The 25,115-nt window shown below is 39.1% G+C and overlaps 3 protein-coding genes across 11 annotated transcripts in view; 2 read left to right on the forward strand and 1 right to left on the reverse strand.

Annotated features, from left to right (window-relative positions):
• tet1 (tet methylcytosine dioxygenase 1) overlaps positions 1–6,976 on the forward strand; it is a 32,602-nt gene extending 25,626 nt beyond the window's left edge. For all 8 annotated transcript variants that reach the window (XM_044215405.1, XM_044215404.1, XM_044215411.1 and 5 more), the window contains 9 exons: positions 409–499; positions 1,117–1,210; positions 1,651–1,859; positions 1,947–2,097; positions 2,450–2,539; positions 2,703–2,840; positions 3,008–3,184; positions 3,327–3,471; positions 3,608–6,976. In XM_044215405.1, coding sequence (XP_044071340.1) covers positions 409–499; positions 1,117–1,210; positions 1,651–1,859; positions 1,947–2,097; positions 2,450–2,539; positions 2,703–2,840; positions 3,008–3,184; positions 3,327–3,471; positions 3,608–4,665 — 2,153 coding nt within the window. In that variant the 3' untranslated portion in view covers positions 4,666–6,976. The remainder of the gene's footprint in view (positions 1–408; positions 500–1,116; positions 1,211–1,650; positions 1,860–1,946; positions 2,098–2,449; positions 2,540–2,702; positions 2,841–3,007; positions 3,185–3,326; positions 3,472–3,607) is intronic.
• A 3,280-nt stretch (positions 6,977–10,256) lies between these two features.
• On the forward strand, positions 10,257–17,713 carry eif4e1c (eukaryotic translation initiation factor 4E family member 1c). Of its 2 annotated transcripts, none has more exons than XM_044213474.1 (7): positions 10,257–10,379; positions 11,479–11,564; positions 14,739–14,834; positions 15,850–15,913; positions 16,105–16,218; positions 16,315–16,454; positions 16,604–17,713. In XM_044213474.1, exons 1-7 carry the CDS (start codon positions 10,362–10,364, stop codon positions 16,716–16,718), a joined length of 633 nt encoding a protein of 210 aa, XP_044069409.1. In that variant the 5' UTR covers positions 10,257–10,361; the 3' UTR covers positions 16,719–17,713. The 2 variants fall into 2 exon arrangements, with proteins under 2 accessions (XP_044069409.1, XP_044069408.1); XM_044213473.1 differs by lacking the exon at positions 10,257–10,379 and adding an exon at positions 10,647–10,706.
• Positions 17,714–19,763: 2,050 nt separating this feature from the next.
• Positions 19,764–24,759, reverse strand: si:dkey-228d14.5 (uncharacterized protein LOC796266 homolog). Its single transcript, XM_044213471.1, has 7 exons — positions 24,424–24,759; positions 23,165–23,212; positions 23,016–23,078; positions 22,851–22,918; positions 22,639–22,769; positions 21,603–21,780; positions 19,764–20,502 (listed from the first exon to the last, which is right to left on the reverse strand). Exons 1-7 carry the CDS (start codon positions 24,486–24,488, stop codon positions 20,309–20,311), a joined length of 747 nt encoding a protein of 248 aa, XP_044069406.1. The 5' UTR covers positions 24,489–24,759; the 3' UTR covers positions 19,764–20,308.
• Between the last annotated feature and the right edge of the window lie 356 nt (positions 24,760–25,115).

The following is a 25,115-nucleotide window of genomic DNA, read 5'->3' on the forward strand; positions in this document are numbered from 1 at the left end:
GAAAGATTGCTTTCGAGTAAAAACTGACTCTGGTTTTTCTGCTTCTCTCTCTCTCTAATGCAAACACACACACACACACTAGCTGTGTCCTAATTCAGGGGCCAATTCAAGCAAAAGGAGGCCACATTTCTCTGCCATATTTGGAGGAGGCTTTGGGATGTTTTGTGGAGTCTTGTTGATCCATTATGATGTATTTGGTCTTGAAATGCGGACTTCCAAGATGGTGGCCCCTGAACTGAGATCCAGCTAAATTTACTGTGTAAACCACATATACATATCTGTAAACAGGGCGTTAGTGTTTTTCTCAAAAATATACCAGCATCACATCAGTATTTGAGGGACAATTAAGACACTACACTCAGTGAAGTGGCTGTGATTTCCAATAGATCTTGATTTTTTTCCCCACAGACCAAATCATTGAAAAGGAGGAAGGCCCTTACTATACACACCTTGGGGCAGGACCCAGTGTTGCTGCAGTGAGGGAATTGATGGAGAACAGGTAGAGTGACTACTACCACTCTGTTTACACATGAGTATGTGGGTGTGTTTACTTCCACAAATGGTGTGAGCCTACAAGTCAACCACAGGCTTGGTGGAATGGGGCGGGGTCACAGCCAAAGAGTCTGTGATTAAAAAGGAAGCATTGCTGAGCTAGCTCAACACATTCACCCTCTGTCTCAGCTACACACATGTGCACACAACACACAGAGCGTGTTGAAACAGGAAACCCCCCAGAGCTGAGACGAGGGGCCCGTAAACCAAGATGACAGCCAGTTTAAAACAACTTGAGGTCCATCACAGTCCATCTGAAAGCCACACTTAACTGAAAAAAATCATTCTGCAGTCATCAATGACAAATGTATTTTTTAATCAAAGATATTTGAGTATTCTGTACTAACATGTGTGGACTACCGTGCTGTGCATTGGTGTATATAAAACCGATTAATACAGTCTGCATTTTATTGATTGCAGGTGTGGGCACAAATGTTTGATTTGTGTATTGTCAGTTGTCCTCAGGTATGGGTACCAATGTAATGTTGTTTAATATGTGTTATCAGTGATATGTGCTCTGTGGTCAATAGCACAAATGTATGGTTTATCTTATGTGTGTCACAGGTATGGTGCCAAAGGAAATGCAGTAAGGGTGGAAGTTGTTGTTTACACTGGGAAAGAAGGAAAGAGCTCCCAGGGGTGTCCAATAGCTAAATGGGTATGTGGCTGGTGTTTGTGTTCATGGAAGTATCCTAAATGTCCTGAATATAAGTCTGTCTCTTGTTGATCCCACCAGAGTATATTTAGGGGCAGAGACGGAAGTCACTCCCAGATTCTTACCCTTACCACAACCACAGTAAACCCTTAGCTGCCCCCAACCATGTAACCATAACCTAAATATAATCATTTCCAACTTTAGCCCTAAACATGACATGTCAAGGCTTACACCTACACATTACCATTTTTTAAACTATTGTCTTAAAACCCAATCTTGTGGTTTGGCAGGTAAATCACAGTGCAGTCATTACCCAGTAGGAATCCATGATTTTGTGATATTGTTTAATGCTTATTTTTGCTGTGTTTTTCTGTGCTACAGTGCTGTCGTTCTCTTGTAACCTGCTTGTTTTCTGTGTGTATGTGTGCACATTCATCCGACAGGTGATCAGGCGTGGCAGTGAAGAGGAGAAGCTGCTGTGTTTGGTCCGCCAGAGGCCAGGGCACTACTGTGACAGTGCCATGTTGGTGATCCTCATCCTGGCGTGGGAGGGAATCCCTCGGCCTGTGGCGGACAATCTCTACCAGGACCTCACAGAGTCCCTCTTTAAATACGGCTCCCCCACCAGCCGTCGCTGTGCCCTCAATGAGGAGTGAGTACCTTTTCCTTTGTTTTGCAATGACAGTACTTCTTCCCAGCCTTGTTCGTTTCTTTATCTTGCTGCCGCCACTCTCCACAGTCGTACGTGTGCATGCCAGGGTTTGGATCCGGACACCTGCGGTGCTTCATTTTCCTTTGGCTGCTCCTGGAGTATGTACTTCAATGGCTGTAAGTTTGCCCGCAGCAAAGTGCCCCGCAAGTTTCGCCTGCTTGGAGACTACCGGGAGGAGGTGAGGGAGTGGACAGCTTCCACACATCGTAGAGGAAATCATGTTTCACAATTTCTCCTATTTGTTTCTACTGGTGTTACAGTGATGTGAGAGGATATTTTGTGTATAATCAGTATGCTAGCTTCTCATTATTATAGTTTCGGTTTTGGCTGTATGTTGTATCAGACAAATTCTGTTCCTTCTCTGAATTTTATCTGCAATATAGGCAGACTTAGTTGATCGAATCGTTCCCAAACATTTGCCTCCTAGTGGTTAATGTTGGATATGATAATCACACCTGTAGGCAAGCAGGACTTTTTTTAAAATCAGCTGTTATTCAACCAAAACTCCTAAATCTGTCCATTAATTTTAGGAGGAGAAGGTAGAGAGCATCCTTCAGAGTCTCGCCACTGACCTCGCACCACTCTACAAAAGACTGGCTCCTGAGGCCTTCCAAAACCAGGTATGAAACATTAAACAGCTACCACACTTACCTCTGATAATCGCTGGCTCTCTTAGGCTAGTATTAATAGGATTCTAATACAATTGAAAACTTACTTTGAATCTTTTACTGTCTTCACCACAAACCAAACTCTTCTCATGTCTTGTCCTTTCACATCTCATAGGTGGAAAATGAGGAGGCAGGTGGGGACTGTCGGCTGGGCAGGAGGGAGGGGCGTCCTTTTTCTGGGGTCACAGCCTGTGTGGATTTCTGTGCCCACGCTCACAAGGACACTCACAACATGAATAATGGCAGCACTGTGGTGAGCGAGCTACGAGTGTGACACCATGCTATCTACTTCTATATCTCTATCCCAACCTATTTCGAAGGTCATTGGTTCTAGTTTGGGTTCAGTCTCTTGAGGTATTGATTGGATATGGCCTAATGTTTGTGTTGAACAATTTGCGTTTTGTCTGTGTCCTTTTTCAGGTTTGCACTTTAACCAAGGAAGATAACCGTGCAGTGCGTAACATACCAGAGGATGAGCAGCTCCATGTTCTGCCACTTTACAGGATCTCTGACAGGGATGAGTTTGGTCGAGTTGAGGGCCAGTGGGCCAAGATCCAAAGTGGTGCTCTGCAAGTTCTGTCTTCCTTTCCCCGAGAGGTGAGTGAACACTATGTTGTTTTTCTTTTCTTTATAACTGCAACAGCGTTTGCAACCTGGTTTGACCTTTGTTGCAAAAATGCAAAACAAAATTAAAAACATGTATCATGTTTTAAATCATAGATTTTTTTGTATTTATCAGGTGCGTCTACTGGCTGAGCCAGTGAAATCAGCCCGTAAGATTAGACAAGAGGCTCGTCTGAAGGCTCAAGCAGAGAAACTGGAGAAGAAGCTCGGGCTGACTCCTGTCACTCCTGGGAAAGTGAAAAGTGAAACCCCCAACAAAGGTAGTAAATCCAAGTCTCTGGTCACGTTGTTAATCTACTTAAATAAGTAATACGTTGAAGTCAAAAAGTGTAAATGCTTTTTGATGTTTTCACATCAGTGTTTTAGAAATACATGTATTTTCTAATTCCAAAACAGAGCCTCAAGGCTACTACAGCTCACACAGACTACCACCCAGACCTGCCAGCGTTGGAAGGTACCTACCTAACCAACCAAGCACTTACGGCCAGAGCACCAGCAGCTACTCCACTCTGGGTGCTGGGGTCACCCCACAGAAGGAGGTCACCTCCCCCAACCACCATAGCCTGCCTGGCCTTCAGTTTGGACAAAATGGCTCAGCTCTAAATTATAAGACAATGAGTGACGCCGTGAATGGTTATTCTCCAGCATCTGGTGACCAGAGTGTTCCGTCAGAACGTATACCTCCACATAATGCCCTTAGTGACTACCCCCCTACATTTAAAACTGAACCCAACGAGGTGCACTGCTCTCCTCTGCGCCGACCCTCCCCCAGTGGGAGTGCCCCTCCCTCCTCCTTCTCCCCCAGACCTACCTCTGAGGGCCTCTTCAGCAGGCTCAATGGACTCCACAGGGCTGCAGGAGATGTCGCAGCAGAGGCCAGGGGTCACAGCCTCCTCCCTCCGCTCTCATCTCTCCCCCTTCCCCCACAAACTCCCCCACTTGAACCAGAGGAAGTTAAGCAGGAAGAGGTGTGGTCAGACAGCGAGCACAACTTCCTGGACCACAACATAGGCGGAGTCGCCGTGGCACCGTCACACGGCTCCATCCTGATAGAGTGTGCACGGCGGGAGCTCCACGCCACCACCCCTATCCTCAGGCCCAACCGCAGCCACCCCACCCGCATCTCCCTGGTCTTCTACCAGCACAAGTCTCTAAATGAACCAGGCCACGGGATGGCTATGTGGGACGCAAAAATGGCCAAGCGGGAACGGGACCGGGAGGAGGAAGCTGAGAGATTAAGGATGGAGGAAAGCCTCAGCAACTGCGTGGAGAAGAACAGCAAAGGAGCTGGAGGCGTGGAGCTAGAGGAGAAAACAGGGGAGGAGGCAGAGGAGGCAAGGAGGATCATGAATGTCCCCACACATCAAGCATGGACTTTCTCAAGGGATGGTGTCATCACTGTGTCCCCTTATGCTCTTACCCAAGTGACGGGCCCCTACAATCGCTGGACTTAGTCAACATGTTTTACACACACACACACACACAGAAAACTCCTACACCCTGTGCTTCTGCCTTACCTCAATCAACTTCAAACTGCTACTCTCATTTTTACATCGTTTTCATTGTGCTTTTCTAATATCTGTTTGTTCACTTTGTCCTTCTACATCTCTGCCTTCAGAGTGATGAGGAAGACCAAAGTTTGTTGGCTTTTTGACTGTGAGTTTTCTGTGTTGTTTTTATTGTAAAGAGATGGTGCTTTGAAGCATTTTAAAGACGTTTTTAAACTGGTTTTATATACATGATTAAGAACAAAAAAGATGTGATTATTTATTCTGATCATAACGATTTCTATTTAATTCCTGGTGTAAGCCTGTTTACTGCAAGATTTATATGATAACCTGCATTATGTGTTGACGCTCAGAATTTATGTTGTACAGTAGGACTATGCTCTTTAATTTCAGCCAATAGTTCTCTTTTCATAAGATGAATCTTGTTGGCTTTTACATTGGTGCCATTCTCACTGTAATCTTGGTTTAGCAAACTCATTACATCACATAATGTAGAAAACAAGACTAATATTGTGCATATATTTACCACAGATTGTCACATGTAGCATTGTGCTTTTCTTTCTGCTGCCTCTGACTTCTGTTGGCAGTTGATGAAAGAAATGTACTTCTTTGGTTTGTTGTTTTGTTTATTTTCTCTACATCTGGATGGTTTGTCTTTTATTCACAGATATATATGGCATATTAAGAAGCACTTTTTTGTTTTCCTAAACTTAACTTGAAAAAGGTCCCAATCCATAGGCCTGAATATGTATGTACAGAAAGAGATATATATGACAGTTTAGCATGAACCCAGTTTTATTTTTACAGTATTTCTGCATTTGATTTTAATTGATGATTCATTAGATTGAAAATGGCATACATATCTAATGAAATTCAAAACTTGGCATAATTAGGAATCATGAAATGCTGCAACAATGAAGTGCTTATCATTATTGGCACTTAACTTATGTTCACCTTCTGGAAAAGGAATTCAAGTCTTTCATAGGGCACAAATGTGATTATAGGATTTCAAAAACTTACTGTACATTTTAATGGTGCTAATGAGACCTCTGTTTTTTTAACAGAAATCACAGTGTCAGCTATGTCAACAGAATATTGCCAGTTTTTTATGTCCATACTCTGGATTTGAATACAAAACTATCAGCCAATGCTGAATAATCAAACAATTTCTTTTTTTTACTCCTCTGATTTTGTTGGAAAACCACTCACACATCAGATCCCACTCAGACAATTGCCTAAGACGATTTTGGGTGCTCGACCCTTGTGAAGACTTTGTTTACAGATAGCTTTTATTACAGGGTCTGAATAAGGGGGTTGTTGTCAACTCCTGGTGAATCAGGATTTTTATTTTATTACCCATGAAAGAGAAGCTCTTCATTTTAAGAACTCATCAATGAAATTTCGGCACAAGCGATAAAGACTTTTCACTGATATTCACACTAACACTGGTGGTATAACGTTTCCTATGAGAAACATTTTGGTCTTTTACACACTTTGACTTCCTTTTGGTGCTAATAGGACAAGATTTCAAGGTGCATACATTGACCTAACCTGGATATGTAATAAATGGTGATGGCATGGTGCTTTTTTGAAACTCAGCATACACTGACCTGGTATATGATTCAATACAAAGGTAGTTTTGTCATTTTTCTGCCTGATCTCTGGCTGACAACAGACTGAGATGCGTTGGTATCCCGTCATTGATCATGATGTTTTTCAAGTACCAGTAAAAAGCAAATTATTGTATAGATGTCCATCTAGAGTTCAAATGTCTTCCACAGAGAACCAAACTCTCTGACAATTCTCAAAAATCACAACATACACACAAAATGAAATGAATGTAAACAGTTTTTAAATCAGTTGATTTAGAAAGAACATTTTTGAACATGACAAAGTTACAGTTGTAAATGTTTTCTTTTGATTTACTGTGGGGGACATTATCAGTCCACATTGAAAGTCTTTGTATCAACGAGGAACTAACAACTAGCACCAGCATTCAAAAATCTGAAAAAAGACAAAAAAAACTTTTATTAGTAGAAAATGTGTAAATATGTATGTGAACCATATTGTTTTTACTGTACTGTTAATGGTGTTTAGACAATGGATGATCTTGCTTATTTTAAAACTGAGTTACTGTACGTTGCTGAAAGTATATCCAGTTTAGACTTGAGAAGAGACTAAATTTAGCATTCCTTTTATGGATGGCTGATCTCTTTTGGGATTGTGAAATAAAGTCATATTTATATTTTGGACCTGATCATGACTTCCTCTGTCCTGATTTGTTGTGAATGCATGTGTGGGTGTTTGTACACGTGTACTATATACAGTGTGTGTGATGAAGACGAAGAGCCTGTATGGTTACACAACCTCTGAAAGTTAACTGTTTAGTTCAGTTATATGTGAGGGCTTTTTAAACATTTAGTCTTTGACAGCTTCCATCATATTATTTATTTAAATGTGAAGTAGGCAGATTTGTTTTAACAAGCCAAACAGAACACAGTTCAGGGGTTAATTTTTAGTTAAAAAAGCCAAAAAAGCCTTTTTTGTTTTTTCTCTCTCTGAATTTCCCACACTAGCATACTGTATGACTCACACTGACTTTCAGTTTAGACTTTGTCCTCTTAATGTTTGGGGATGAATCTCCAGAACTGATAATATGATGTTTTTTCCCCCTCTCAAATTACATTAAGTGTAAGAAAATCATTTGCTTCTGACTTAGTGAGATGACTAACTTAATAACTTCAACAAGTGCTTCAGGAGTTAAATCTAAAGAAAATCTGCATCATAATTAGTACCATTACTGCACACCATATTGAGACACAAGTACTGAGATAATGAGTCAAGTGTAAGAAAAGTGTATGTTGTCTATAATATTTATAGATTCATTCCAAGCTTCAGTCAATGTATCTGAGTCAATCAGTGTTTTCTTTTTAGAAACAGATATACATTTCTGTTCTGATAACAAACCTATTAACATCATTGTAGTTGGGCAAGAGTTGTTCAATTGAGCTTCACTAAACCAACTTTTTCTCTACCAGTGCCGATTCTGATACTTCAGCTCAGGGTATCTGCCATTACCAAGTATTGCTTCCCACATTTACCATTTGTATACCTCACTGCATGGAACTCATTGGGATCATTTTTGTGTTAGATAACATGAGTGCAGGCATTGCTGTGGCATTTAAAACTGAGTAGGCAGCCTGCAGTGACTCAGTGAAAACAGTGGTGGTAAAAGTAGCAATACCACAATGTAAAACTACTCTGTAAGTAAAAGTCATGCATTAAAATTAGCATGAAAATAAACTTATACTACTAAATGTACTCATCATGCAGAATGGCCCATTTCAGAATAATAAATATTATATTATTGGGTTATAATATTTGATGTATTAATGTATACATCATGTTAATGTTGCAGCTGGTAAAGGTGGGGCTAGTTTGAATTACTTTTTATACTGCTGGGTAGCTTGTGAACACCACCTCCCCTCCCCTCCCCCTAAATTCCTTGAAAGGTTGATAATTTGCAGAGGTTACAGAAACAAAAAAAAGTTATAGTGAGGATTCAGGAAATTAAGAATCACATGCCAAGAGTCACACAAAACACGATTTTCCAATGTTAGGCTGTTAGAGGTTCGTACTCTAAAGGCTAGATGAGTTACGGCTCTCATGTTCAGCAATGGATCAATTCTGCATGTACCACAGCGTCTCTGTGCACTTACTTCTCATGCTCAAATGCCTGACACTGAAATATTTGGAAAGGACACCTGCACCTCACCTCACCTTAACATCACTGTACTAGTTTAAGTGTGTCATCAGAATAAACAAGGACACTGTGTCACAGTCGAGTATGACTAATATATGAGTATAAGATATCAGAGCATCAAACATCTTGAGGGCACAGCTGTCAAAATAACACCTGGCAGCAGCAGTGGCTGGATTTGTCTCCATTTATTGGGACTGAACAGTCAGCAAAAATGAAGAAGGACAAACATGACAACATGGGACATCAGATTAGATGTAAATGAATGAGTATATACTGTGTCTATATTCTTGTAAGGTTCACAAATCCTGCTCAGGTGAGATGTAGAGAGGCCAGGTTGAAAGGCCTTTATGTACTGGTCATTGAATCACCAGTAGTGGGAAAAATATTCAGATCCTTTACTTAAGTAAAAGTAGCAATACCACAATGTAAAATTACTTTGCTACAAGTAAAAGTCCTGCATTCAAATTCGTACTTGAGTAAAAGTAGGCTACATAAGTATTACCAGCAAAATGTACTTAGAGTATCAAAAGTAAAAGCACTCATAATGCAAAATGATAAATAAAATTATAATAAATTATGGCACCCCCATATTGATATTCTTTTATCTTATGCTCAAAAGATAATAATTTGTTATAAGTTATTATCTTGTGCAACAAGATATTAAAAAATTATTTTTGGGGACTTCAGGTGAAGTAAAAATGTAATAAAAGGTGCAATATTTCCCTCTGAAATGTAGAGGAGTAGAAGTATAAAATGGCAGAAAATGGAAATATTCAAGTAAAGTACAAGTATCTGAAAATTGTACGTAAGTACAGTATTTGAATAATTGTACTTAGTTACATTCCACCACTGTGAAGCACTGCCAAGCCCAGGAGTGTTGTTCTATACAGGACTCTGCATCCTGACCTTCCTGGAGGGGGGGCAGTGGAAAACCTTCCCCACCAGCATCAACAAGTTATTGCATTATAGATGAAAGCAGGCAGATCGTGAGTTCACAAGAGGTAACAAAGAAAAAAAGCATGGAGTAATGAAGTATTTGCCTTTTTGCTGTGAGACAACATCAAAGAAAACTGTGCATTCAACATATGTGGAAGGTACTGAAGGGGTCGCTTTAATCAAAGATATTATAGTTCAAGTTAGGGTTAGGGAATGTGACGAAAAATATCATGAGACAACTGAAAATCTGAGATTTTGACATACTGTTTATACCCTGATATCTATCCCTTTAATATCTGGCAGTATTAGGTCCCCATATGGTAATATTGGATTTACAGTATTTGTGCATCAATGTGATCAGATATTTAATTTACTGGATGGCTGATTTAGTTTCAACAAAATGTATCATATCACAGCAACATTGTGAAATAAAATTACTTATACCATGAGAGAGGATTTTATCCATATCAACCCTATTTGAATCACCTGCATTAACTGCTGCAGTAAGGATGTTCATATATAGACAGTAACATGTGCTTTTAATTTACTGATATTAAAGCTCACAAGACCCCTTGCATGCATCTGTGGGCCTCTTTATAAAGTAAAGTAAGGATGGTGGATGGTGGATAGGTCCCAAGTCAGTAATTATGTTGTACTTCAGCCTGTATGATTCTGGGCCTTTGATACTTTTTTTGCTTTAATTCTACCTGCATAAATACTATTAGACTGATATTTTATCTACTTCTGGCTTCTGGTTCATCTGAGCACTGTGTAGCATTTTGAACGTCTTGATGTGTGTCCTTTCTCTAGGCAACCCTCCGTGGTTTCATCTCAACCAGCTCTCACCCCACCTCGAAGTGGACTAAGGCGGCTTCCGTAGGTGTGTGAGTGGTTGGAGTGTGACGCAGAAGCGCTGAACGGGCAGAACATTTCTACTGTCAAGATGGCGACATCGGAGCCGGTAAGAGAGAGACAAGAAGATAGCTGAAAAATTCGACTAATGCGCATGGAAATTGTGGCTAAATCTTCACTATATGTGGCGACTTTATTATATAATGTTGCTTCCTTGAAACGGCACCTACTATTTGTGGGAAACTATTGTGTTTCAGTTCACAGATGTGTCATTTCGCGTGTATCACAGTTAGCGTTAGCATGCACAGCAATGTGATGGATAAGGCAGTGCCTGACTTTGTTGGCAGGGAGGGACTGACTGACTGGACGTCGTTCATTCAAACTCCAATCAATGATTTGTTTTAATCTACTTCGATATTGGAGTCAATATGCTATGGTGATTTTTAATCAACCATCAGTGCCTTTAAAAACTCATACTATGATATTATTGATTAAATTTATGACAATGTGGACACGTGTGTATCTAGCTTGTAGCTAGCCTAGCACGTCTGCTAAAACTAATGCTAGCGACGTTAACTTACCCAACTGTAACGGTAGCTTAAATTTTACATATACATTACTTTTTTACCAACCTAAAGCTAGCTGTTTTCTGTATTACGTATAATGATTAAAAACGGTGACGTTGTAGAACTGGACACTACTGTCAAATATATACAAGTTAACAGCCTACTTTAAAATTAACACGTAGGTACATTTTGATAGTGCGACAGTGTATATGAATGTTTGGACTTTCGTACGATATTTAATAGTGTTTGTGATAGCTATGGTCCCTGAAATCAATAACTAATGTGGATATGATGGCCTATCAGGTAGATGATTTTGCTAATAGTTTATTTTATTTAGCTTGACCAGTTATATAGGTTTAGAAAGCTTTCACTTACTTGTAATGGCGATTTTGAGGTCAGGAGAAGACCTCATTTAAGCTGCTTTGTGACATAACTGTAACCACATCTAGCCTCATATCGAGAGATTGGTCAAATATTAATAGGCCTACATCTCCCACCTCATAGCTTTGCATAAAGCCTCTGCAAACGTCTTTCATGATTAAGATCAGTGGACATACAGGAATGAGACAGGCGTAGATGTTTTGAATGAATGTCTTTTGTGTTCAAAGAAGATATATGATGTGTTTGTGTGTCTCTCCTCAGAAAGCACCTGAAACTGAAGAACAACAAACTGACAGCCAAGTCGTTGCAAATCCTGAGCAGTATATCAAGCACCCCTTGCAAAACAGGTGAGACTAAAACAGCTGCTGTTTGACAGGATACTGCAACCCAAAGGTGCTTGAGCTTACATAGACTGCAGTATTTTGATATTAGTGGAGATTTAGATAACACCAATTGCAATACTGAATTTCGCATGTAAACAGCATTTTCTGATGATCAGAACTTTCACATTGAAGAAGATTTTATGGCAACAAATATTGTAATCCATCTCCTTGATAACTTACACTCTACTGCTGTTAAAAGCGCCTAAAATGTGTTTTTGCTAAATTTGGCTCAAGATAGACACAATAATATATCACAGTCGCAACATGACAGAAATAATTGGACTGATGCTAATTACTACAAGGAAATGAATATTGTAACAACATGGAGGAGGGCTCTACAGTCTTAAACAGGTTGTGCTCTGTAGCAACTCAAAGGCAGTAAAACTGAATTGTTAGAGTAAAAGAAACTGTTTAATGTAAAAATGTTAAGTTCTGTCCCCTTTAGAATAAGGTCAATAGTCTATTTATTGCAGTCCCTGTTAACATATTTATTTCACATCTGGCAAATTGAAAGAGGTTGCATAACCCTATTTTGCACTGCACATTTCATCTTTTTCTTTTTTGGGGGAAGGTCTTCACTTTGGCTCTTGCTCGTTTGCTTCTCACACAAAGATCATGTACTTATTTTGCAATCCTTGAATGTTAGCCACTGCCATGGAATTTAACTTTAAATGCTTAGGCTTACTCCTTAAAGTGTTTGGGTGGGGAGCACAGCTGGTTCTGATACTCCCTGAGTAGAGAACATAGTCAAATTGCTTCTCTCTAGTGACTCTGAGGATGTGTGTCTACTGAAACATGCCTGGTAAACCTGTGATCTGTATTAATGGGCTTCTTAGTATTTTTAGTAAAATGATTTGGCACATCATATTAAGCTTAAATGGTAAAAAAAAAAAAATAGTTTAGTAACATCTGGTGGATATTTGCGCTTTGTTGAAGAAAAGAGTCTCATTGTATATCATTCTGCTTCCTGCTCTGCATGTTAGTATTGCAATTGTTGTTCACTATTGTCCGTTTGGAAATGTTATCATAGTTCTGTGGTGGTGATGACCTATTCAGGAGCATTGTACAGTTGGTTTAGGAAATGCTGAATAGTTCACTTAGTAAGTGACTTCTAGGCCATTCTGCTTGTTCAGCCCAGCCTCAGAGGTCAAGGTTGTCCACGTCTGCTGCTCTAGCCTGGCTCACGTTATCCTGCTATTCTGGGTTTTAGGTGCTCAGATTTGATTTAAACATATTGTGATCGGGTTATTGTATTGATGCTTCCACTGTAACACCCTTAATGATGGATGTCTAATGCAGTCTAATACAACAGACAGTGTTTATATTAATTTGTCTCCCCCATTTATATGAATGAGGGTAGACTAAATAACAGAAACACCTCTCTGTATAATGCAATACAGTTTAAAACACCACAAACTACATCCTCCAAAATTACCATAAAGTTGAGTCAATACTTCTCTAAAATAGTTTCAACAAAACGGAACATTATAACCTTCATAAAGGGAGGATTTATTGCAGGACTGTTGTATTAGACTGCATTAGTTTTAGCTAAGTGTACCTAATAAACTGACAACTGAGTGTATGTTGGAACATTTCTTGCATCACTGTTGCTGTCGCAATCCTAATCTGCATCAGAATGACTGAGTTAGTTGGATCAATCTGGTGATGGTTTGGCATAAAGATTATAAAACATTTTCTTACCCCAAAGCAATATTAGAATTTAGCCTTACTTGTTAAAAGAGAAACAGGTCAGTGAACTCAAACCAGCAAAAATGCAGGTTTAGTCAGTTGTCTGGACAAGAATAGGTGACTGACCATATTGGTCATATTAATATGTGATAATCGACTTGAAACTTGCTTGAGATTGGCAATGCAACAGTATTAATATCATATCTGCTTTTATTTTTGTCAAGAGTTTGGTTATCACTCTGTATTCTGTGAAGGTGAATCTACAGATGGATTCGAACAGGCTGCACATCTCTATTACCTAAAAGCTGTAACATAAGTAGCCATGATGATCACTTTCAAGTTTCAAGTCATGCAATATGATTTTCACATGGTACTGAAATGAAGGGAAACCAACAGCTGCCGGAAAGGTAGGAAAAAAGTTTCTGAAAACCTGTATGCTGTGGAAAATGCTCTGCATTAATATACAGCCTACAGTCGAGTAAATGGGCTAAAAATGAAAAACACCAATGTTCTTTTATACTTATGCTCACATGATTTTATTTCCAGACATGGGTGCTCCGTTCTTCAGAGATATCAGTGGATAAAATGGCTGTAAAATTAGACTTTTAGAAGAAAATGCCAAGATCCTCTGGTGTGAAAGATTAACCTACAGTTAGCCAAAATAGCTACACCTGTGTTTGGCAATACAATCCACCGCCCACACCTGAGGAAACAGGTTAACTGGATTAGGATTTTAAAGACTTTTTTTAATTGGTCCACATCATATTAGTCTAACAGAATTTAGTGACCTATAAAGAGCAGGGCCCTCGATAAATCAATCTTTGACTTAACCTACTGTCTTCCAAGTTTGTTGCCATGTTTACATGCCATAAGTAGGCATGTAAACAAACTGACACCAGAGGAGTCACGTCTGTTTGCTGTCTCATCTCTTCACCACTGTAATAATGTGCCAGTGGAGTTGCTACATGGCACGAGTATTCATCCTGTTTATGGCACATGGGTTGAGGTGATGACTGGTGGTGGGGGGGCACAGGGTTCGGCTGATGTCCCCTCATTGCCCTCCTCCCTCCCCTCCTGGGAATAGATGAAAGAATAACACCACCCGTCATAAACAAAGGCTGCATTTGTAGTGCTGATGATGGCCAGCTTTCTCTGTTCTTTTGCATTGATATGCATGCTTTTGAAACTAGCTGTTGTGTTCTGTTGTGAAATAGGGTGCATATCTTTGTTATTAGGACTTTGGCTTAAGGTTATTTTGTTTTTCATACAATAGCACTTACAGTAAATGTGTATTTCCTCATCCTACTGAGACTGAGAAATATTCCTGAGTTGTTTTGCTGTTAAAAAAAGACACTGTTTCTGTAAAATAAAGAAACGATTGTAATTCGTTGTTTTTCCACAGTCTTATGTATACTGAGTGTTTTTATTCTTGTTTTTTTCCTCTCTCAGATGGGCCCTGTGGTATTTCAAAAACGACAAGAGCAAAAGCTGGACGGAGAACTTGCGTCTCATTTCCAAGTTTGACACAGTGGAAGACTTTTGGGCGTAAGTTTTCTCTGCTAATTATGTGATGTAATTATGATTTTGTCACGGGTGTTTCAGAAGAATGGCATTTAAAAAAGATTCTGTCTCAGTGATATACATGGGGACAAAGCACTTCGTATTATGCAGATTTAGATAAATTATCCTGTCCTGCTGAAATAGTGGTGTAAAGCTACATTAATATAACGGGGGTCAGCTTGAATGTGTAACAATTCTTAGTTTATGCTTACATTTTCCTCTGTTGTCTGCACCTCATTGTATGTGCATCTGCAGTATATGTTGTTGTCTTCTAGATGTGACAAAGAATTCTGATGTCTAAAAGCACCGAAGCCACGTAAAGGTGGGGTATGCGATTCTAATCCAATACACGTCTTTTTGTCAAATTCAGCAAATATCTCCTCACGGTCCGCTAGCTGTCCGTTCAGTGTGCACGCTGGAAAAAAAACCTCAGGTGTTTGTACACAGCCCTGGCTCTGTAAATGGGAAACAAACAAAGTGGCTCGGACCGAGCCACACAACACTATTCCAGCCATGATTTGTGTGTCAGGTAACTTACTTTCTAGTTTGCCAAGATATGCTGTTGTTGTGATGTTTGTTATAGTAGCAGGAGAGTTGTGAGTATCGCTGTCTGGAGCTGGTGTGCTGGTTCTGGGAAAACGCCTCGTCCTCTCTGGTTGTTAGCTTCGAAGCAGCATCTGTAGCGACAGTTTGCTAACCCACAGCCTAGCTAACATTAGTTACATCACTTGCTTGTCATTGTTTGTATCATGGTATTTGTCATGGTATTGGATTTCTCCAGAATCGCATACCCCACCTTGAAGTTAAAAAATTACTGGTTAAACACACATTTACAGATTGAAGTGCTTGTGTGAAAGGGGCTCAAGGGCACTTTATCAGTGTTAAATTAATGTTTAATTCTTCACTGTACCTTTAATCTGAACCATGGCAGATGAAACTCGTACTATCACTGAAGTCAACATTTTGGAATACTTTCAACACTATTCTGTGTTTCTTACAGATTATACAACCACATACAGCAACCAAGCAAACTTGGCTTTGGCTGCGATTATTGTTTATTTAAGGTAAGAAATTTAGAAAGGTAATTTTTTAAAAATAAAATCTGTTTTATTAAGAAAATAGTTGTTTCCCTTGTCAACCATTGGGATGTTTGAAGGATGTAAAATTAGACTCATTTGAGCAGCAGAGTTAAACGTCTGACTGCAAATTCATAGTTGGGCTACAATTTTAGATTAAGTTTCACTTTGTGCTCCAGGATGGAATCAAGCCGATGTGGGAGGACGACAGGAACAAGCTGGGGGGTCGATGGCTGATGACCCTCAATAAACAACAGAGACACAATGACCTTGACCGCTACTGGATGGAGACGGTAAGATAGATAGAACTTCTTAATGGTTGTGATGCATGATTAAAAAAAAAAAGAACAATATGATTCATAGTGCATCACGTTTTGTGTATTTTGCAGCTCTTGTGTTTAGTCGGTGAGTCATTTGACGAGGCAAGTGAAGATGTGTGTGGAGCTGTGGTCAATGTCAGACCTAAAGGTGACAAAATAGCCATCTGGACGAGCAACTGCCAAAACAGGGACGCCATCATGACGATAGGGTAAGATGAAAAAGTTGCCTTGTCAATAGGAAATAATGCAAGTGCAAGTGATGGAAAGATTAATAGACTTGCTAACTGTAGCTGACCACTAGATGGTGACACTAAGTTAGCATTAGTCACACAGCATTCAACTTCTTGTCTTTCCATAGGCAAAATTATAAAGAGCGTCTGAACCTCCCCATCAAAGCCATGATCGGCTACCAATCACATGACGACACATCCAGCAAGAGCGGATCCACCACCAAGAACATGTACTCCGTTTGAACACCCCCCAATTTCAATTTGCTGTAGATCTAAACAATTACCAAACTGCATCATCACAATAATAATTTTTGAGTTGTCAACTACTGTAGTGTCTTTTCCTTTTATTGAAAAGAGATTTGTTCATAGTGTGTACACTTGGAGCTTCCCCCAACATGAGCAACTAGTTATAAAATAGGGAGGAGGCCAGAAAGGAGAAGAGGAACACAAATGATTTGCTTTTAGAGTTAAAGAGTTCTGTGATTAATACCAGTGACCTCCCCTAGCTTAGCTAAGAACTTAATGGCTTGGAGTTGCAAAAAAATATACCTTTCTTAACTATACAGCCTTGTGTTTTTCTCACTCCTTACAAAAAGTGTTTCTGCCCTCATGGGAAAAGATGGCAACTTATCCTTTCACAGAACAAATTTTAAGGGCAATTTTAACTTGATTTATCCAGAAGTGTTAAGCATGAGTTGGGCTTTCAGACGCACCGCCTTGAAGAATCTACAGTATCTTATAGTTGTTTAAAAGCTGTGGTCACACTCCAAAGTATAGGGTTTGGATTTAAGGCCACTTGTTGTTTCAGCCATGCTGGAATTGTGGAATATTGCTTGTAGTACTTTTTGAACTTTTTTTCTTCCCCTTACATTTATTTATAATGTATGCATTGCAGTTGAACTACTTAGTTGAAAGACAACCATGAAATTTGTGTTTTTTCAAATTGTTTTTTCTCTTTTTTGTTATTAAGGTCAATAATGTGGACTACTGCATATAGATGACATTTTTTACAGTGTACCATACAGTAAAGACGCTGACAGAATTAGGTGTGCTTTTCACTGTTTTCTGACTAACAAAAACTGTAGATAATGTCGCACTCCTCTCTTGGTTGATGCAAAGGAAAGATGATATTCATTGTGAAATGATTTTGCTCATAATGTATCTTTATTATCTGTAATTCCAGGATGTATATTACCTTCTTTCAAGTAAAGGTTAAGTGCTTTGCATTAAAACCAGAATCATGTTGCCTCGTTTTGTGAAAATGTATGGTTTCACAGTGTCTGAAGTGTAGCACTGAATCATAAGACATAAGACTTAAACCTGAAATAACTGATTTAAAAAAAAAACATTTTTAATGGCCACTTGGGGACAGTGGAAACTGGTTTTGAACACAACATTGACACATGATTCACCTTATAAAGTTATGGCGAACTTGTTACTAACCAGTTCATTTACACATCTAGCAATTACAGAGCAACATTATCATTCATTTGGAGTCATGTTTCTGGCCACCTGGCAAATATAAATCCAATATTCACTCTCTTTTAGCTCTGTTTTTGGTCTCCACCAACTCCTGAGGGAAATATCTGGCTATTTAGCTGCTAAATGCTCCACTGTGTTCACAAGCTAGTCGCTAACTGACTGTTTGGTGCTGAACAGGTAGCGTACAGTCGGTTTTTAGAGCTTTTTCACTGAAAACAGCTGCCTGCTGTGGCTGAACATAATGCTATGAGAACGGTGAGAGTGAACCAAAACAGTAAAGTTGGGGGCCAGACAGACAGACAATGAGCTGAAACTTGCTTTACAGCTCTGTGAAGTTGAGGGGAGCTGCAGATTCAGGTGATAATTTTCTGTAGGTTTATCACTATAAATAACCCTTTTGACGTCACATTGTTTTCATGTTGTCATATGATACACTGATTATCAAAGGGTAATACTGATAATAGCTATTTTAAAGCCCCCTGAAAACTTGGTTTCAAATTGCAAGGAATTCTCTATAACATTAAATAACCATGACTAAATAAGCCATAGTCAAAGTTTAGAAAAAACAACCTTTACTTGTTTATTAAGAGTTAAACACTCAAGAACTCAGCTAATCTGCATCAGGACTCTGGTGGTTCAAATGTTGCTAAACTCTGAGAGCTGAAGTCATGACGTCACACCAGAGGCTAGCCTCTGTTCCTCTAGCTTCTGTAACTCACTGTAATGTCTCATTCAGCGTTTCTTTCATAGTTTTTCTGAAAAAATGAAACATGTTCCTGGGGTTTACTTTGCATATTCGAAGATAAATTGGTACCCACTACTGCAGTTGCTATAAGAAATTGAAACCTTCGTGATTTTAACAAAGTTAAACAATTATTTTGTGAGCACAGAAAAAACTACGACTAAGTGTTAACTGTCTAGTTGTAATCTCCTGCTGTCTAAAATTTTCTACAGCGTTCAGTCCTCTCTGTCATGCTATTGTCTGTTACAGATGTCTGAGCTAGCCATGGCCCCTTCACTCATGGACTTGCATCTTCTGTCGAGCCACAACGTAAAAGCAGTTAAAAAACATAAATATTCAATAAACAAAAAAACTACAGTCCTCATCTAAACATATGAAACACAGGAGTCACAAGATATACTGTTGAGAAAGATTGTTCCAAATGTCAATAGCATTTTGATTGAGGTTTTCTTGCTTCTGGAAAGTGGACGTTTCAGTGTCATTTCAGCTCTCTATTGGTGCACAGAGGTATGAGACATCAGCTTTTACCAACCAAGCCCTGCCCACTTCAAACCAATGAGGAAAACCAATAAATACAGAAATCTCTCAAGTGAAATAACCAAACATACTCTAACTTTGGCCTTTAACTTATCGCTCAAGAAACTAAAAGAAAATAAGTTTTTCAGGGCCTTTAAGTTGCTGTAAAAAAGTTAATAACATTCAGAAATCATAACTTTAGTTTGACCTCTGACTCACGCATACACTGAAATATATTAAACAAACCACACCTTAAAACTTTGTAATAGAAAAGATTTGGACAACACCCACTGTACTGTGCGTAACCAACACTGCACTTTTGGACCTGTAACTGTTGAGGTGTTGACGTCCTTGTTTTTAGTACGTACTGTGAATGAATTGTCTAAAAACGAAGTTCTCTGAATGTCACTCAGGGTTAATCATCCAGTCAAACTGGATCTTGTGATGTCACAGGGACTTAAAATGTCTGAATGGGTGTATTGCAACGTCCTCCACCCTTCTCAAAGACAAATCTGTGTATCAGCAGAACAACAGGACTTCTCAGTGTGTACAGTGGTCAGGATTTTATTAAACTGCCAAAGCTGTATGTAAGTGCTTAGATCCTTAATGTTAAGCTAACATCAGTGAGATTTTCATGGCTTCTGGTCCTCATTAGTGTACCTGATGACGAATTCTTAGATCATTGTTGATTATGTTAACATCAGGTAAAAGGTCAATACGCAAAAAAAAAAAAAAAATTGACATAAATTATTTGTGGATTAGAGACACCTCACATTAACTGTTCTGTTGGCAGATCATCAAAATGTTTTGCACATAACTATAATACGACTGATATGTTTTGTTCATTTGCTGTACAAGCTAGTTTGTTTCAATAAATATGCCCAGTAAAGAAAATCATACAACTTTAGGCAACAGCTACAAGAGGGTGGAATAACAGTGATCATAATCCATAAATGGATATAAATCCATCCCAGCAAAGTGATGAAAAAAATTATTCTTCCTCCAGCCACGGTCCAGCCACTGTCTTTACAGATGTCTCACTCAGTCCATCCTCACTGCTCATGTGCTTCAGCTGGACCCTGGCAGCCTCATATCAGGACATCCTTATCATCAAAGGCTTTTCTTCGTCTCGTTTGCTCAACAGATTCGAAAGCATGAAGGACGAGAAGAAGCAAAACTCCACTGCGTAGCTGAGCTCAAACAGCTCCAGGTTGACGCTGAGCATCCACTCAAATATAGCAGACACATGCTCGTAAAAGTACTCGTCCTGGGCAAACAAAACAGTGTCTGAAGGTTTTCAAGTTAAGGATGTATGGAACAGTTAGTGGCAGTCAGATGTTTCATTGATCACTGACCATTCAGGACACTGGTGTACAGCCTAAACACTTCTTGACAGTGAGACAGACAATAGAAATTTATCAAGGCACAAAATACACTTTTAGCCTGTTTCTAGAGGTGCTAAGTCAACGGCAACTCGCTTTAGGCCTCTCCAGTTTGAAGAAGCATTTTGGATGCAAGGTGAATCTAATGGGAGTCTGGCTGCCTTTGACTTAACACTTCTAGATATTCCATGACCTGAATCTTCACAGACATACTTTTAGCTCAATGCAGTGAGTTTATGTCCTCCACAGAGTTTTTGTCTTCAAAAGCAGTAATTAAATTCAGCAAACATGTAATCTTTATCCATATTGCACACTCATTTGTAATGAAAAGTGAGTTTTTTGCATTTAGTTTTACAGAGTGCCAGCTCTTATCATCCTGTAATATAGTACCTCACGTTCTTGCACATATAGGCTAGTGTGTAGATAACTAACTATTCAGTTTGGACTTGTGCCACTTCAAACTGGTGGCCTAGAGGTTCAATCCCCAGACTCAAAGGTGCCACCAACTAGTGTCAAGGTGCCTTTGAGCTTGACATTAAAATTTTAAACTGCTCCAGTAGAGGACTCATATTGTGTCACTGTGCAGCTTCCAGATGTAAGAGTGTGAAATGTGAAGCTGAGTGTTACAGGAAAACACTGGTTAAAGACGGATGTAGCTAAAAATGCCATTAATTCATATCTACTTCTGTCATGGGGACTGTTGTGGCCAGTCCCACTTTGTAAACAGAACAGCAGACCAGATCCAAATATGGCATAAAGAGACTGCAGTGCTGTGGAGCAGCTGGGGAGGGTAACTCAGACGTCAGTGCTGAAGTCAATTGCTGAAATGTTCTGATTCAAGCCACACCAAATGAACCCTAGCAAGTTTACTATCAACCAGCCTGCTTTACAAGCCACAACTCACTGCACACTTATCATCATAATTTATGCAAAAATGCCCTCAAATAGAGGAGTTTTGTGGAATATTTACCACACAAAAAGACTCGAACATTTATGAAAGGATACAGCAGATGGTGACAATGGTTTGAACCACAGTGGAGACGATGCGTAATGGGTAGAGAACCTTCTCGTATCCTGTCAGCACACACTTCATGGTCAGCACAGTGAGCAGGACAGTGTAGAAACAGATGCATATGAAACTGATGGCAGCTCCGAAGTAGTGAAGGAGTGTCAGGTAACCCGGCTGTGGAGGACAGTCAGTAGTTTCCGGGGTCATTAGATGATAGTTGAAATCAGGGCAGAGATTGTTGTAAACATTGGTAGCTGTGTAGATGTGTATACTGAATGTCTGTACTACTCAACTATTAACTGATCGAAACAGCAACCACCTCCTGCAGTTGGAGTGAAACAAAATAACTACGTCACCTGACAAATTGGCACTTTTAAGCATTTGGGTGGTGAATGTCCTCAGTTACATTGTGGTAAAAAAAAAAAAACATTTTTTGTGTTTGGTGTATTTTAATTTCGCAGTAACTCTTTTTAATAGTAACTGGCTCCCATTCACTCCTGTTTAACGCACTGGTTTTATGGTCTAGTAATATCAGTACATAGAAATAAGATATTCTCATTTGGTTTATCATGGAGGAAACAGCTGATTGACTGGTATGTGTCGTACAAAATGGAACATTTGTATATTATTATGCAGTGCTGATGTTGATATTGGGTCCCCAATACACTTATTATGAATTATGATTATTAGTCAAATAAAAATGGTACAGTTTACTTTAAACCGAACCATCTTATATTAAAAACTGTGGAAGAGGTGTACTAGCTTTGCTTGTGCTCTAAATCATTACAGATCATTACAGACATAAAACAAATAGTTACCCACCTTTGTTTGTTGTTTCAGCACAGGTGCAAATCGGAGCTGTTCAGCTTTATTGTTAACGTTATATGATGAAGTCCTGTTAGCTTACTGTTTTGTGAGATGAATTTCTCTCACAGATATATGGGACCTTGCCATTGTGGATATCATGCAGCAAAAGCTAAAGCTGCAAATTAAACTTATTCAAACCCATTCAGCAGGAAGTGTAGTACTTACATTGCAGTTTCCAGCAGCAAATGCCCCCATGGCTGCCACCACGCCAAAGACCAGTGCAGACTTGCTCAGCATGGAATGACATGTATGTCTCTCCATAATATGGGCATGGTGGAATATACAGAACAGCAGAACTAAAGAGGAGAACACAGTTTGTATAACACATATCACTCATATTATGTATAATGTGTTAGGTCTTCAGCAGGTAAACTCACACAAAAAGGATCCAGCGTTGATTGTGGCTGTAAAAAGGGAATTTTCTGGTGCGCTAGTTCCACTTGAGCTGGAATCACATAACATGTTCAATTAATTATGTCTCACTATTTGATTCCAGTGGAAAGGAGAAGCGAAAGGTGAAATTAAGTGAGCTGCGTTCTCACCTTATAGTGGGAACAAGGCAGCATCCATTGGACTGATTCCCTCTACAGTAGTTGTTACCCCCCCTGAAAACAAATTAATGAGGTTCTGGAGGATCTGTCACATCCAAATGCTGACGATCAACTATCTACAATAATGAGACACAACTCACCAGTCATTGAGAGAGCACACATGACCGTTGAATAAGGCCAGGCCATAACTGGAAATATAAAACAAAAGAGAAAGAGTATGACACAATTTTAATATTTAGGCTCTATAACATTCTTGATTTGATAGGAATTAACATTCAAACTACTGTATGGTAGTTTTTGTATTATGGATATGTTTTAGTACAACATCAAAAAAGCATTATCTCTCACTCTTTCAGAATAAAGGTAGAACCTCAGTCATTAACAGCACATTGCTGTTGACTGAATCAGTTTATGAGGATTTCTGGGATGTTAAATATATATTCTTTAACTCTTTAAAACCTATGGCAGCGAAAAACAGCCATAATTAGAAAAGAGAATGACTGCCACCTAAGCTCCAGTGATTTTATTCTCATGCTGATTCATCAATAAACCTGACATTGAAAAGAAAGAACAACTGACTACAGCCTGAAGAATGCAATTGGCAAAAAATTACACTGGATAACTTATTTATCTTATTATTAATCTGATTAATATATACATTATTCAGTCAAACACTAAATGGAAGTGCAGAATGAGGAAACTGACATCAGTGCATGGGTAGTCATTAATGACTAACAGAGCTCAATGACTAGTAGATTTAGAGGTATGCACGTCTCAGTTGAAGGAGACAATATTGTCTCTTGGTATTTCTTGAAAGTCTGGTGTGCACACCTTGCAGCAGACAAAACTAGCTGGGTCACATATTTATAAAACTGTGGTTTCATAATATCTTAAGCGTAGGTATCAGGTGAGTTTTCTCAGGCTTCTAAATTCAAATGCTGCTCTGATGTGGACTTTAACATATACACTTTTCACAGATAGCACATACATAGAGCTAAAATATTATAGATCTCATCACTTCCTGTTCAAGGTCAAGTGGTATCAGCAGTATTACTTGAATATCAACATCACTGCCCAGGAATCTATAAATCAAATACAACTCTTGATAATCATGAAGTAGTTCAGATGCATTGTTGTCACTTGTGCCTATCATGGAACCTTATACTTACAGCTTCATGATCAGCTTTAAACTACAAGCTTTCAGATGTGAATAATTTAATACTGATGAAATTATGTATTTACTAACTCATTAAGAATGTTCACAAGATCTAAAACTAATGTAAACATGGCATTTGCATGACAACACACAGACAGGCAGAATAAAAGTTGTACAAATGTTCTAATAGTTTCACCAGGGTGTAAAGACAAATTAAAAAGTATGAATTTCTGGTAAACTTACACAGTCCATGTTCCAATGAAGGACACCAGGGAGAGGGAGATGGGGAAGATAATCCAGAACACCATGTCTTGGTGGTGAGAAAGACAAGTAACAAATTAGAGCAGGGATTCCTTAAATCCAGATGTCTTCAAAACAGTCAACAGTAGACCTCTGCAGGGGTTTGGAGATTCTTCATGTAGTCATTCTCATGCCTTCATAGCATGATTAGTACTAGAACAAAACCTAGTCCTAAAGTCCTAAACATATATGATATATGTGTAGTTCAGGTTCTTCAAGCAGACAGTTGCACTGTTGCATTAATTATAGTCTTCACCCATCCAGAGTACAACCCTGCTTTTATGGGAAAGCCTTTTCTCTGCCACTCCTTCAGAGCACCACCTTGTCCTGTCAGAACAAATGCTGAGAAACATGGGGTTGGCCTTCTTGACACTGTCACATTGTTTGTTTTGTTCCAAACAGACTCGCATACATGCTTCATCTTAAACAAAACCACTGCAGTTAGTTTGTTATACAGGTGACTATGGATTTGAATTATGAACTCTTCCAATAGATGTGTGTGTATGTGTGCAAAGACACTGATTTTTAAGATTCCTACAGATAAATATCAGGCTGGAGAACAAAATTGTATTTCTGTATGACTGTTATGTAAGAAATGCTTTGAATGTTTTAAGTGACATGCTTTGTTTGTCCCG

This window comes from Siniperca chuatsi, linkage group LG11, assembly GCF_020085105.1.
Source record: "Siniperca chuatsi isolate FFG_IHB_CAS linkage group LG11, ASM2008510v1, whole genome shotgun sequence".
NCBI classification, from domain to species: Eukaryota; Metazoa; Chordata; class Actinopteri; order Centrarchiformes; family Sinipercidae; genus Siniperca; species Siniperca chuatsi.

Coding starts and splice junctions, on each gene's coding strand:
- eif4e1c (XM_044213473.1), top strand. CDS start 10,662: ATGATTTGTTTTAATCTACTTCGATATTGGAGTCAATATGCTATG. Junction 11,565..14,738: donor AAGCACCCCTTGCAAAACAG/GTGAGACTAAAA, acceptor TTCCTCTCTCAG/ATGGGCCCTGTGGTATTTCA. Junction 16,455..16,603: donor GACGCCATCATGACGATAGG/GTAAGATGAAAA, acceptor GTCTTTCCATAG/GCAAAATTATAAAGAGCGTC.
- si:dkey-228d14.5 (XM_044213471.1), bottom strand. CDS start 24,488: ATGGTGTTCTGGATTATCTTCCCCATCTCCCTCTCCCTGGTGTCCTTC. Junction 23,079..23,164: donor GTGTGCTCTCTCAATGACTG/GTGAGTTGTGTC, acceptor ATTTGTTTTCAG/GGGGGGTAACAACTACTGTA. Junction 20,503..21,602: donor AACCATTGTCACCATCTGCT/GTATCCTTTCAT, acceptor GAAAACCTTCAG/ACACTGTTTTGTTTGCCCAG.